Raw genomic sequence first — 13,628 nt, forward strand, 5'->3', positions numbered from 1 at the left:
AATTTTCTAAGACTGGTGAAGAAATATCTTATGACATGCTAAGCATTTTTCATTAGGGTTTTCTTTTTCGTTGTTGTAAAATTTAGTTAGAAAATGGCTGTGTATTTTCGTTGGCAATATTTTCAGCGCTAAAGTATGCCACCAGGCATGTACGCTGTTTTGTGACATTTATTTATGTACGTGTTATAAATAAAAATATTCTACTACGCTACTACTACTACTACTCTACAGTCTTCAAAGCCTATATGTATAGTAGTAGTCCTATGGGTAATGGCTCAATATAATTGAGATATTTTCACTTTCCAGTGAGGCAAGCGAGCAATGGGAAAGAGGCCTTAAACTCGGATCTGGCCAGAATCTGGCAAGATGGCTCATGGAAACTCCAGCTAACCACATGACTCCAACTATATTCGCCAAGGTAAATTTTTCACTTGAAGGTAATTTTTTCACTGTCTCCCATATCTTTGATCCTAAATTAGTGGAGAACTTGAGTTATGTATTGTGTCAATTTTACTTTGACTTGCTTTAACACAATCACCATGCCCAGATGGTGTCAGGAGCGCCTGCATTAGCCTCGCCGATTGTCGGAGTAATTAGTGTTAGGGTATCCAACAGTGGAATGTACTCTTGATCAGCGGGGGTTTTAGGGGAGGACAGAAGAGGCACTGGCCTGGGGCGTATAAATTTGAAGGGTGCCAAATTTTAAATAAATAATCGAACGGGTATGATCATTTTGCAATTTTTGCAATTTTATTTTTATTAAGATAAAGTTGAGGGTGCAGTTAATAAATGAAAATAGTTGATGAAGTATTAATTAATTAATAAAATAAAAAGAAATTAAAAACTATTTAAATGCTAATGAAATAATTCATAATAATTAAATGATTTAAATAATAAATTGAAAAATAATTAAAAATAAATTATTAATTAACTAATAAATTGAAAATAATTTGATTAATAAATGAAAATTCTGCTACAATTCTGCCAGAATTTTTTGTGGGAGACAGGGGGGGGGGAGGGGTGCTAATTAAATTTTTGCCCCCGGCGCAAGAGAGGCCAGAATCGCCACTAAATTTCTTGTTGCTTTTGCTTTACAGAGATCTTCAACTTAGGTTGACTGGGCTTAGGCCGACCAACATATTGTCCCCTACGTCCGGTGCTGTATCCTAACCTGAAACAAGGGGAAAAAGGGAAAGAGAAAGAAGAGCCAATGTAATATATGTATATAATTGATGTGAGTTATAAATGTATAAGTGTTGTAATTTATGAAAATGAAGTGAGGCAAATTAAATGAAAGTGAACTGTGAAAATTAGCTAAACAAAGAGGAATCCAAAACGTAAAAATTGGATTAAAACTGATTTGGATCAACTCCAACAGCGATGAGAAAAATGAAATCTTTGGATGATTAGCAAAAGAACGCAAAATTAGGGACAAATATCACTTAGAATAGAATAGAATTTAATTTTAAAATTTCTTTCACAGCATGGTTGCTGAATTTGAATTTTACGTCATAAATATCACTAGTATATATATATATATATATATATATATATATATATATATATATATATATATATATATATATATATATATATATATATATATAGAGGGTTCAAACATATTATTATTATTATTATTATTATGTATATATGTATATATATATATATATATATATATATATATATATATATATATATATATATATATATATATATATATATATATATATATATATATATATATATATATATATATATATATATATATATATATATATATATATATATATATATAATAATAATAATAATAATAATAATTTATTTGAACCCTCTATACATACAAAAAATGCACTTAGAGGAGTATGGAAAAAGAAATTTATAAACATTTACAAGCACTATATAAACAAAATATAAACTCTTATCATCACAAAAACTAAAAAGATACACTAACAATGACTCACAAACGATTAATACATCCCAACAGAAAATCTACGACTGACTCAGATCTTCCCTCTAAAACATCCATCTTATCACATATCTCAAAAACACCGTAACGTTTGGAGATATAACTGTTACAAGACCAAATAGGAACACGAAGAAAATACTTACAAAATTTGAAAAAGACAGACCGAATTTGTTGACGTTCAGACGTGATAAAAAATTTCCATAATGGCACCAGAAAAAATACATGGGGAGTAAAAGTATATGTATTTATGTATATATATCATATCGAAAGAATTTGACCTTCACGTCAAACATATCCATTGACCTTCACATCAAACATAATCCAAACAAAATACATAAAAAAAAAGATGAGTCAAAACTCAGTTAAAAAGTCAAAAATGAAAAATAAAATTAGTGACTAGTTTTCCTGGCTATTGTACAACTTAACAAAATTCGGAACAAAACTCTTGCGATACCTTTCATGTTTAGCGGGGATGGGAATTAGTTTGGAGAGTTTTTGGGATTTTATACGGGATGATCGGTTGCGCGGATGATCGGTTACGGGCGAATCGCATTGCTGGCGATATCTTGCATGTTTCAGTTTGGAGACTTTTTGGGAATTTATACGGTATGATCGGTTGCGGGCAATATCTTTCATGTTTCAGTTTGGAGACTTTTTGGGATTTTACACGGGATTATCGGTTGCGGGGATGATCGGTTGTGGGCGGGTTGCTTTGTGGACGATATCCTGCATTTTTCAGTTTGGAGACTTTTTGGGATTTTAAACGGGATGATCGTTTGCGGGCTGATTGTGTTGCAGGCGATATCTTGCATGTTTTTGTTTGGAGACTTTTTGGGATTTTATACGGGATGATCGGTTGCGGGAATGATCGGTTGCGGGCGGGTTGCGTTGCGGGCGATATCTTGCATGTTTCAGTTTGAAGACTTTTTGGGATTTTATACGGTATGATCGGTTGCGGGGATGATCGGTTGCGAGCGGGTCGCGTTTTGGGCGATATCTTTCATGTTTTAGTTTGGAGACTTTTTGGGATTTTATACGGTATGATCGGTTGTGGGGATGATCGGTTGCGGGTGGGTCGCGTTGCGGGCGATATCTTTCATGTTTCAGTTTGGAGACTTATTGGGATTTTATACGGGCTGATCGTTTGCGGGCGGGCTGCATTGCAGGCGATATCTTGCATTTTCAGTTTGGAGACTTTTTGGGATTTTAAACGGGATGATCGGTTGCGGGCTGGTTGCGTTGCAGGCGATATCTTGCATTTTTTTGTTTGGAGACTTTTTGGGATTTTATACGGTATGATTGGTTGCGGGGATGATCGGTTGCGGGCGGGTTGCGTTGCGGGCGATATCTTGCATGTTTCAGTTTGGATACTGTTTGGGATTTTATGCGGTATGATCGGTTGCGGGTATGATCGGTTGCGGGCGGGTCGCGTTGCGGGCAATATCTTTCATGTTTTAGTTTGGAGACTTTTTGGGATTTTATACGGTATGATCGGTTGTGGGGATGATCGGTTGCGGGTGGGACGCGTTGCGGGCGATAACTTTCATGTTTCAGTTTGGAGATTTATTGGGATTTTATACGGGATGATCGTTTGCGGGCGGGCTGCATTGCAGGCGATATCTTGCATGTTTCAGTTTGGATACTTTTTGGGATTTTTCACGGGATGATTGGTTGCGAAGATGATCGGTTGTGGACGGGTTGCGTTGCGGGCGATATCTTTCATGTTTCAGTTTGAAGACTTTTTGGGATTTTATACGGTATGATCGGTTGCGGGAGAATTGCTTTGCGGGCGATATCTTTCATGTTTCAGTTTGGAGACTTTTGGGGATGTTATACGGTATGATCGGTTGCGGGCGGGTTGCGTTGCGGGCGGTATCTTTCATGTTTCTGTTTGGAGACTTTTTGGGATTTTATACGGGATGATCGGTTGCGGACGGGATGATGGAACGTAATTGGGGAGCAGACATGGTCTTGGTACCGAAACGAAGGCACAAGAGGTTCCTTCTCTCGGCCAAACAAAGTTGATCACTTGATGCAATGTCGATGTAAAGTCGAAAGTGCATATAATTTTTGCCAACCGTCTTCTTAATGTTCTACATGATTAAAAAAAAAATTCTCTAGGGAAAAGTTCTCTAACATAGCACACGATTAAATACTCATTTTGGTGCATTTGAAAAATCTGGTATTTTAGTAGCTGGAATTTGAACTTTAGATTTTGCATGTAATAGAAACATAAACAGCAAAAGACTTGGTCATATTAGACCTGTTTTTTTTTTGTTGCTAAAATCCTACCTCTCTAATGTTACGCCGATTTGCTAATGGTTTTGCTTTTTGCTTTATCAAAGTGCTAATTGCTAGAATTAGAGGTAACTGATATTAGTCAAAATTGTTCCAGTTCAATTGGACATTGTACTGAGAACTTCGATGAAAATATTTATCAAAGTCCTTACACCACTGATCAGAGAAGAATGAGTAAATATTTTTTCAAAAAATTGCCTGAGAAGTGAGATCAGGGTCCTCGGGTTTTCTTTAACGTTTTTTTTAGTCGAAAGATATAAGATATTAGCTGATAAAAAACGGGCATGTTATTTATTTCTCCGAAATAAAAAAGTATTAAATAATATAAATTATGTTTGTTAGTTATTTACAGTATGTAAATAGTTATTCACATTTCATCTACAGGATGTTTATGAAACGTCTGATAAATTAGGTATTGTAGCAGCTAGAATGGGAGCTGTAGGTATCTCTGTGTGCAGTAGAAACGCTTATGGGAATATATTTGTTATTATTTGTTTGTTTTTCTGAAATACGAAAAGAAAGAAATACATAAATTCCGTTTATTAATAACGAAGAAAATATATTTACAGCATGCCTTAGAAATGCTTGGTAAATCAGGGATTGGAGTAGATGTTCACGACAAGGCCTGGGCTGAAAGGAATAAGATGGGATCTTTTCTTAGTGTTGGCCGAGGATCTGATGAGCCATCTCTGTTTCTTGAATTATCCTATATGGCAGGCGAAAGGAACAGCAAGCCTCTAGCCTTAGTTGGTAATATATTTCTTTTATTAACTTTGGGTAGAAATGGTTTTTCTCCTTATAGTTGTTCTTTGTAAGTGAGTGTTGGTGGTCCCATGTCCAGCACAAAGAAAGTTGAATATGGCGTTCCACAAGGGGCTTTGCTCGGTCCAACATTAAAAAAAAAATCTTTACTAAGGATTTATGTGAAACCGTGGAGGGTTTATCGATCTGGTTTTTCTGTCAGTGGAATTATAATGTTAGTTATAGCACTGTTTGCAAATGATGTGCATTTTGAAATGGCATTGATGACGGAACTGGAACTATGGAAAAGCAAAATAATATGTGCAAAACTGAAATATGGACTACGGCTGACAAATCTATGTTGCATAACACTGAATCACAATTTCTAAGTTACCCCAAAGAGTATGGTTAACTTAAAAGAGTGGAAACTGGCGCTAGTGTAAAAAAAAATCCTCAACGCCATCTGGTCTTCGGTGATACTTGGCATTTTTCTTAGTGTAAAACAAGAGTAGTTAATTCAATTTATGTAGTTGATAAAATTAGTGTAGTAATTTGTGTCTGATCTCAGTTCCTGACAGAAAAACGATTACAAAGCTTGAAAAATGCTAAGTGTCGCCAAATATTAGATAGCATTGATGTTTTTTCCACTATACTAGCGCCAGTTTCCACTCTTATTAGTTACCTATACTGTTTGGGTTGCACAAGAAATCTCGATCATTATCCATGGACAGGGTTGCCACCAGCTCAAAAATAAAATCCCGATTTTTCTTCTAAAGAAATCCCGGAAAATCCCAGACATGGTTTTTAGACTATACAACAGAGAACTGCACAGTGATGACAAAAAATCAAAACGCATTATTCGAAGTACGGTAAAACGTGGTTTCTAGTTGTAACTAACAACTGATTGTCGATATTCCTAGTATTACTTCTGTGAAAACGTTCTGATGGATTAGTAGGATCTACGACAAATATTTTAGATCAAAGCAATTCACCAGAGTTCCCAGAAAATGTGTCGACGCATCAACGCTTCACTGTTATTTTAATTTCCCGCCCAAGAATTCACGTCACACTTACCAGCCATATGGCGCAGTCTATCAAATTTTTGGGAAATGGGACGGAAATCTGGAAAAAGGAATACTCTTCGAGACTAGGTGGTTTTTTCAAAAATTTGGTGTTTTTTTTAGAAGATATCTGTACATATTCATCGGCGCTATCCTCATAAAATGTGTTATTTTGAGTTAAAACCTAGAGAATATAAAATTAGAGCATCCGTTAGACAATGTAACTTTTTTCTATTCAAAACAATTTACAACGACTATTATTTTTCATTCCCTATTGTGTCTGATTGTCCTCTTCTTCTGGAGTTTTTTCAAAAAAAGCTGCCCACACTACCACTTCCGTCCCATTTTTCTGACCCTCTGATTCTTCCTGCCCAGAAAACGTAAAAAATGGACGGGAGACCTGTCTAAATTCCAAGATTTCCGTCCCATTTTTCCAGAAAATAAATACTTTGGACGCGCTAATATTCAATATAGCTTGGCAAGCGGTAAAAGTTTCCTTTTAACACGTCTTCACACGTCCCTTTCCCTTTTACCATACCTACTATTCTGTTTAGCAAAAGTCTCGCCAATCAGAAGCGGACAGCGAAACTACTATTGGTCTTACAAAAGAATCCTTTTGAAATAAGTATCCTTTTGAACAGAATAAGTATAATGCCGTACGCTTTTTAATTACCTTTCTGAGATTAACTTTGCCCGAGGCATTACACGGGGCAAAATGAACTACAATGACAAGAAAAAAAATCCTCGCTTTTTTTGTTATGAATTCGCCGCTCGACGTTACATTGGAGTCAAATTTTCAAAAGTCAAATCCCGAACGAAAAAATCGTTGCCCCAGTGTACAAGCGCAAATCCAGAGGGAACACACAAAAAGAGAGAATATTCGTGATATCGTACAGAAAAAAAATAAAAAAAAAATAGTAGACTAACAGCCAAAATTGTTGAAAATCTCTTTTAATGAAAAAATCCTGGTTTTTAGCAAAAATCCCGGACACAAAAAAAATCCCGGACTGCAAAAAAAAACCCTGAAAACCCAGGATTAATCCCGGACGGTTACAACCCTGTCCATGGATTAATAACGAAGAATTTGTGATACTTAAACTGAACGACGAAAGTTCGCTAAATATCTTGGTGTCCTCATAGATGAATACCTAATTTATAATTACCTAATTAATGAATACCTAATAACCTAATTTATGAACTCCACATTAAGCTAATATGCAGTAAAGTTGCAAGGAAGGTTGGAATTATGAGAAAGTTAAAGAGGTATTTCCCAATTGACGTAATAAGGTCCTGATATTTTTTTACCCTTACAGCACATTATCCTAGTGGTGAGTACATTCCCAACCCATTTGGATCTGCTTCATGCGATCCTGAGATCTGCCATTGTGATGATATAAAAAGGGGTTTAAGCGAGATAGAAATGGGTTGAACACATTCTTCTTTTTTTTTAAGTATCTAATTTGAACTCAGCGTTATTTGTATTTAAGCATCAGCATGGATTATTGTCACAATGCTTCAGTGGAATGTTCATGGCTGGTTGTAGCCTCCACGAATACGCAGCTTGAAAAGTGGTTCAACCACTCAACTCTCACCCTTACACGGCTCATCCCAAATAAGCCCTCACCTTGTAACTTCAACAATGTATCTTAATTCTATTCCTCATGTTGGGCCAGGGTGCTATAGTAGTTTACCAAGTGATTTATTAACAGAGGAAAACGCAGCTAGTTTTAAAAGTAGGGTTTGAGTCTCTGTGTTTTGGTTTAAGCTAATATATTCTTTGCAATTTGTTCGCTCAAGTGACTCGGATTTTTTTTTTTTTTAGGTAGTGAGAGAACGGTGATGTTATAGTTTCTTTTTTGAAGTGTGACGTCAAGTTGAGTAGGATTAAGCTGCGCTATTATGTTCATTTGATTTTCTTCTGTCTTTTTTTTTTTATCGTATCTCGTTTTCTGTTGCCCGACAGCGAAATAAATGTTTTTTTTTTGGGAGGGTGTTTAGACTAAACAAGTTTGCTCCTGGCAGTTGACGTATTTTTTTGTTTAGCGTGAATAAAATCCTTATTAAGTAAACCTTTTGCTCTGAAAAAAGAAGAAAGTGATAAAATTGAACGGCTTCAGATAGACAATAACCATGAAAATACAGTCATCAAAATTAGATTACTACAAATCATCTACGGAGGTTCCCCGTTCCCCTATAATTTTTTTTATCGAAAAAAATTTGAACTTGACCCCCTTTCTCTTCGTCGTGAGAAACTGTGCCAAAACGTGAGCCAAACTTCGCCTGAAGTTTGGCTCAACCCTCCTCCTCCAGTCCATTTAAAAGAACTTCCTCCCTATTATCCTCCCTTTGTCCATCTTAGGTTTTTGCTCTCCAGAGAAGCGACTGTGAAAGTTCCAAAACTGATACCGGTTGACTCAAGGTCACAGCGTTATTCTCCAAGCTTTGTGCCGAGTTCTGTTCGTGCTTTTAACAGTCCGTTACTTTTGTATTTTGACAAATATGAGCTTGTTGCGTTCTTGCTCATTGACTAATTTTTAATTTTGATGACTGTATTTTCATGGTTATTGTCTTTCTTATTTATAATTAATTGATTAAATAAAGATACTATATTTAGGCCATGCCTATGAGAGTATAAGTTGTTTCCAATAGATGATTTGATTTGATATAACTAGGCATCATTTATCCTGTCGTTTAAGCATAAATATAAAAGTTATTGCCATCTAAAGAAAATAGCTGCTACACAACTAAATAGACGTCCCCCCTCCCCAAAAAAAGAATGTGGCATCTTTTTTTAATCTACCTAGTACCCGGGAATGTGGTATGAGTAGTATCCAGAATAAGCAAAACATATATATCATCTAAAATGCATTGAGTTAGAAATATGTGCTTCCATCTATCTCCCGTCATTAAAAAGTAGATACACATGAAATACATGGATGGCAAGTAAAAAATTGTGGCGTGGATCTAGGAAAATCACGCGGCTTACCTAAGATATTATTTGCTGGGAGCTCTTGCTCCTTCTCATTTTGAGAGTTTTAATGAGCTAAAAATCTTAGAATAAATGACTTTAATTTGTGTTCTAGGAAAAGGTGTTACCTTTGATAGCGGTGGCATATCAATTAAGCCATCGGCAGGGATGGACAGAATGCGCGGTGACATGGGTGGCGCTGCATGTACCTTTGCTGCAATTAAAACAATTGCTTCTATGAATCTTCCGGTTAATGTCAAAGGTAAGCGAAATAATCAAATTACTAATTAGTAACTAATTGTAATAATTAGTCATTAATAATTAAATATTTGATTACGTTTCGTTGAAGATGCTGCTTTTACGAACATTGCCTTGTAAGCTTCTTGTTGTCATTTCGACGTTTCAAGTCAGCTAATATGGGATGTTGAAGTAGATTCTGATGATGCTAGCTATATTTAACTATATAATTCATAGAATAATTAATGTAATGAATATAATTAATAATATTATTGACATTGAAGTTGCATTTAGTAATATACCTATATTTGATAATTTTTTTGTGGGATATTTAGTAATTCTCAGATTTTTTGTGGGAATTTATTTACCAGATCGATCCCCTTCCCCGTTGGTCCTACGGCAGCTGCGATTGAACCACAGGATGATGGTAGCAACACTCTAGAATTTATAGTAATGCTGACGTCAAGGTTAGTGATAAATCTATTGTAACCACAGTGATGTAAAGTGGTATCAATTGGTCTAAATCGGTTAGAAAAATATTTCACATTTCATAGACAGAAACCTTACAGAAAGAAAAAAAAATGGAGAAATGAAAAAAAAAATGGAGAAATGAAAAAAAAACTTTATTTTATTCCACTTCAAATCAAATAGAGTTGAATTCGTATCAATCCAGTCATATCAAGAAGTTTGCGAACATCGAATTATCAAAGGCACTTCGCAGTCTATTCTGAATGCTAGGGATTTCTTAGGTTAAAGCTTGTTTTCTTCCGCAAACTCAGTGTAATTCGTTTATTAATTTTGTAATTATATAACTGACATTCTTTCAAAGTAAATTAAATGATCCTCCGTAAATTGGCAAAAATAAATTGCTTATTTTTATATAATTTATTTCTTATAATGTCAATATAATTTCAATGTAATTCATTTCATGACGTAAGAACATGTCCTGCTTTTATGAAAATGGTGGCCAATGGAACACCTAACGGCAAAAAAAAAATTCTGATTAAAAATGGTATCTGTCTTTGACAATCATAAAAAATCATGGTGTTTACAAAATATATATGAACCAATTATTAAATGAATTTTGGCTTACAATTAGTAACCAATCTATTAAATGTAGAAGATTTAGTAACCCAATTGAAAACAGAGGTAAAAATGAAGTATTTTGAAAACCCACCTATTCTAGAAAACTGAAAAGAACGCTGGGTATTTTAAAACTACCTGCGACAGCTTCAGAACTTATTATATTCTTATCTTCTCTTAAATCTTTTGCAGTGGCGGTTATAGTCTGTCTCGCGCCTGGGGTTATAACTTGATTAGCCCCCCCCCCCTGTGTATAAAAAATTTCAGGACAAATAATAACAAAATTTTAATTTACTAACAACTTTTTCATTTATTAACACAGTTCTTATTTATTCAAATCTGACTTTTTTTTATTTATTTAATTGTTTGATTATTTATTTGAAATTTTTGCCCCTAAAATTTCTGCACCTGGAGCAAGTGTCCTCTCTAGCCCCCTAAAACCGCCTCTGATTCTACGTCTTGTATATATTATATCGTATTATCTTGCATATTGTATCTTATCATGTAACTGTAGCGGCATGTTGAGCGTTCTAATATTCAGCGAACATATTCTAGCATATGTTAAGCGAACATATTCTAATATTCTGCAAAATAAAGAGGGGTAGCTAGAATTTCTATAAATCCCAGCCCACCTCCCCCAAGTAAACAAAGAAATCTGAGGGTAAATATAATTTTCAGGCAATAGATTTTTTGAAATTAAACGATGTAGAACATAGGAAAGAGCGCTGAAAATTTTGGCACTATTTCCTATGGGCTCAGCAGTGACGAGTCTCGTACATTCAGTGTCGTTGAATGTAGTGACCTCAGTTATGCGTATTCATAGAACCATCGTTAAACGTATTGGCCTTAGTAGCGACAAATCTCCTAACATAGTTGGGTGTCAAAAATATGCTACCCTAAAATGTCTTTACGCTCTTTTTTTCTGGAGAAAGGGGGCTTTATCTTCCAGGCTCATTCTGAAAAAGAACCCTTTCTGGACTAAGATATTTTGTAGGAATTGCATAAACGTACACGAAAATTGATACTTTTCTAAAACCTTGTAAAAACGCTCCAAAATGCTTTTGTCTTTCAAAGAAAGGCCAGTTGTTCATTTTGCAAATATTCATTCCATCAAAAGGGCAATTCGATCATAAATAAACTATAGACTCCTGTTGTCAAATCTATGAGACTCCTGTTTATTACCTGCAAGTTCTACATGCCTTCAACCTGTCAGCCTTATGAGCCTGTATTTCATGAGCATGTAAGGAATGTTAGGGGGTGCCTTTCTGACCTAGCCTGATGTGTCTATGCTGAGATTTCATAACACGAAAATGATTTTATGGCTCTATGAATGGCTCTTTTTTGTAGTTGTAGCAAAAACTTTCTAAAGCTTTACTAATGAGCTAAATTATTAAAAAGGTTTATTAGAAAGAATTTTGGCAACGAGCTAAATTATGTATTATTGTTACCTACTTGTTTTAGCAACACGTAAATATAGTAACTTTTATATACTCGTATATAGTAACATTCGTATATAGTAAGTTCAATAAGTATACATGCACCATGTGACTGAGGGCAGGGAAGAATCTCCTTCTAAGGATGTCTTGAGACATTCCCCGATTGGGTTGTATTTTGGAAGACGTAGCAACATTTTGGCAGGTTTTTTTAAGTGCCAGGCCTCTGCCCCTATGAACAGATCTACAATATTCTTTGTTGTTTTTTGTCCCGTACCCTTGTCAAGACGAAGAGTATCTAACCACAAGTCAGGGTTTTATTTGGGGAGTATGTAAAAAGGTCAATTTAACTGAATTTTGTTGACCAGACAGAACCAGCGATGTCAAAACGGTCGTGTGGCAAAATGCTATAAACCTGGTGAAACTCCCAAAGTAGTAAAGATTTTAGCTACAGATTTACTATAGTATAGTGAATAATATAGGGTTATACAGTTTTAAGCCAAAGAGAATCCTCCCGAGCAGGCTACTCCCGGCCGGGAGTGATACTCTTGGTCACACCATCATTTTTCCTGCTTACGCTGTCCATCCACGCTATTGGGTTGTTAATCCAATTACAACTGTTGGTGCCTATATTCTGCAGCAGATTGCATCTGGTGACTCTGTTCTGTCAGAATCAATGGGATGACGTTGAATTGGCTGCAATGAAACGCATTGTTCTGAAAAGAGATCATGTAACTTTACATTAGAGGCATTTACCATTGGTTTCAGGCAATAAACATTATTCTCTAGTAGTGCTTTTTCGCAGTTGAAAAAGTTTAGAAGAATAGGAAGAAAATTCTGCGAACCAAGTAAGGCTCTGAAACGTAGGTGCTCCAAAACACAGAGAAAGGCTTATTAAATGTTTCCAGAGGAATTGTCTACGGATTGTTTCGGGTATGCTCTGACTGACCGTGTTTCAAACAGTAAGTTGTACATAAAGTGTGGTTCTGTCCTGCTTTATGGGGCTATAATGAGAGAAAGGTTGAGATGGCTAGGACACGATCTGCAGATGAAGGATGACAGATTCCCAACGATCGTCCTTCTCGGCTAACCAAAGAAAAAATAGTCCTTCCTCGAAGAGGGTGGGAGGATGTCGCAAGGAAGGATTTAAAGGAAATAGGAACTTCTTGGGAGAGTGTAAAGAGGGAGGTTTTAATTAGATTGGGATATAGGAGGGGCGTGCGCAGCTGTTTTGGCCGCAGCCGGTTTGGTGTTGCAGCGAGTTATTAGTTATGGTAGTAGTAGGTGCATATTTTTTGGTCCAAGGCGCAGTTGTTGAAAAAAAAACAACTAATATTTATGAATGGTAACACATGGGTTTTAAATGGGCATAATAACTAATTTCTTTTAATGATTGCCTAAATAAGTCTTTTTATCTTTTGCCAGATTTGTGTTACAGATAGAAAAACTACTATTCTGAACTTCCATCTTTTCTAATAAAAAAAAAAAATAAGCCGTAAGGATTTACTCGATTGGTCTTCATAAACTTTACGCTTTAAAGTCGAAAAATGCACAACTAAAAATATACAAATGAAACATAATTGGTGCTGTAGTCTTACGTAATCCACAAGTGTAACTATAATGTGGCATGGACATCATTCTTCAATAAAATGGAATGTTATGATATTGAAAGTTTCGGTATTGAAAAATAATTTTTTTTTTTTGAAATAAAATAGAAAATAGTCTTGTTTTACATTCTTTAAAATGCTCAAAAATTACTAGCCATCACTTGAGCTATTCAAAAACTTTAATTGCTTTCCGCCTACTTTTATGGTAAAATTTCTATATTGTGTAACTTGTAC

At 35.4% G+C, this 13,628-nt stretch overlaps 1 protein-coding gene across 1 annotated transcript in view; it reads left to right on the top strand.

The window, feature by feature from the left end:
- The window catches only part of LOC148951657 (cytosol aminopeptidase-like), a 45,204-nt gene that overhangs the window by 15,262 nt on the left and 16,314 nt on the right, over positions 1–13,628 (top strand). Inside the window, exons 3-5 of the mRNA XM_089091177.1 lie at positions 307–418; positions 4,834–5,014; positions 9,150–9,296. Of these exons, the coding sequence (XP_088947303.1) occupies positions 307–418; positions 4,834–5,014; positions 9,150–9,296 (440 nt within the window). The remainder of the gene's footprint in view (positions 1–306; positions 419–4,833; positions 5,015–9,149; positions 9,297–13,628) is intronic.

The sequence above is a fragment of the Artemia sp. Qi Xiang Cuo genome, chromosome 6, assembly GCF_049724085.1.
Source record: "Artemia sp. Qi Xiang Cuo chromosome 6, ASM4972408v1, whole genome shotgun sequence".
Classification (NCBI taxonomy): Eukaryota; Metazoa; Arthropoda; class Branchiopoda; order Anostraca; family Artemiidae; genus Artemia; species Artemia sp. Qi Xiang Cuo.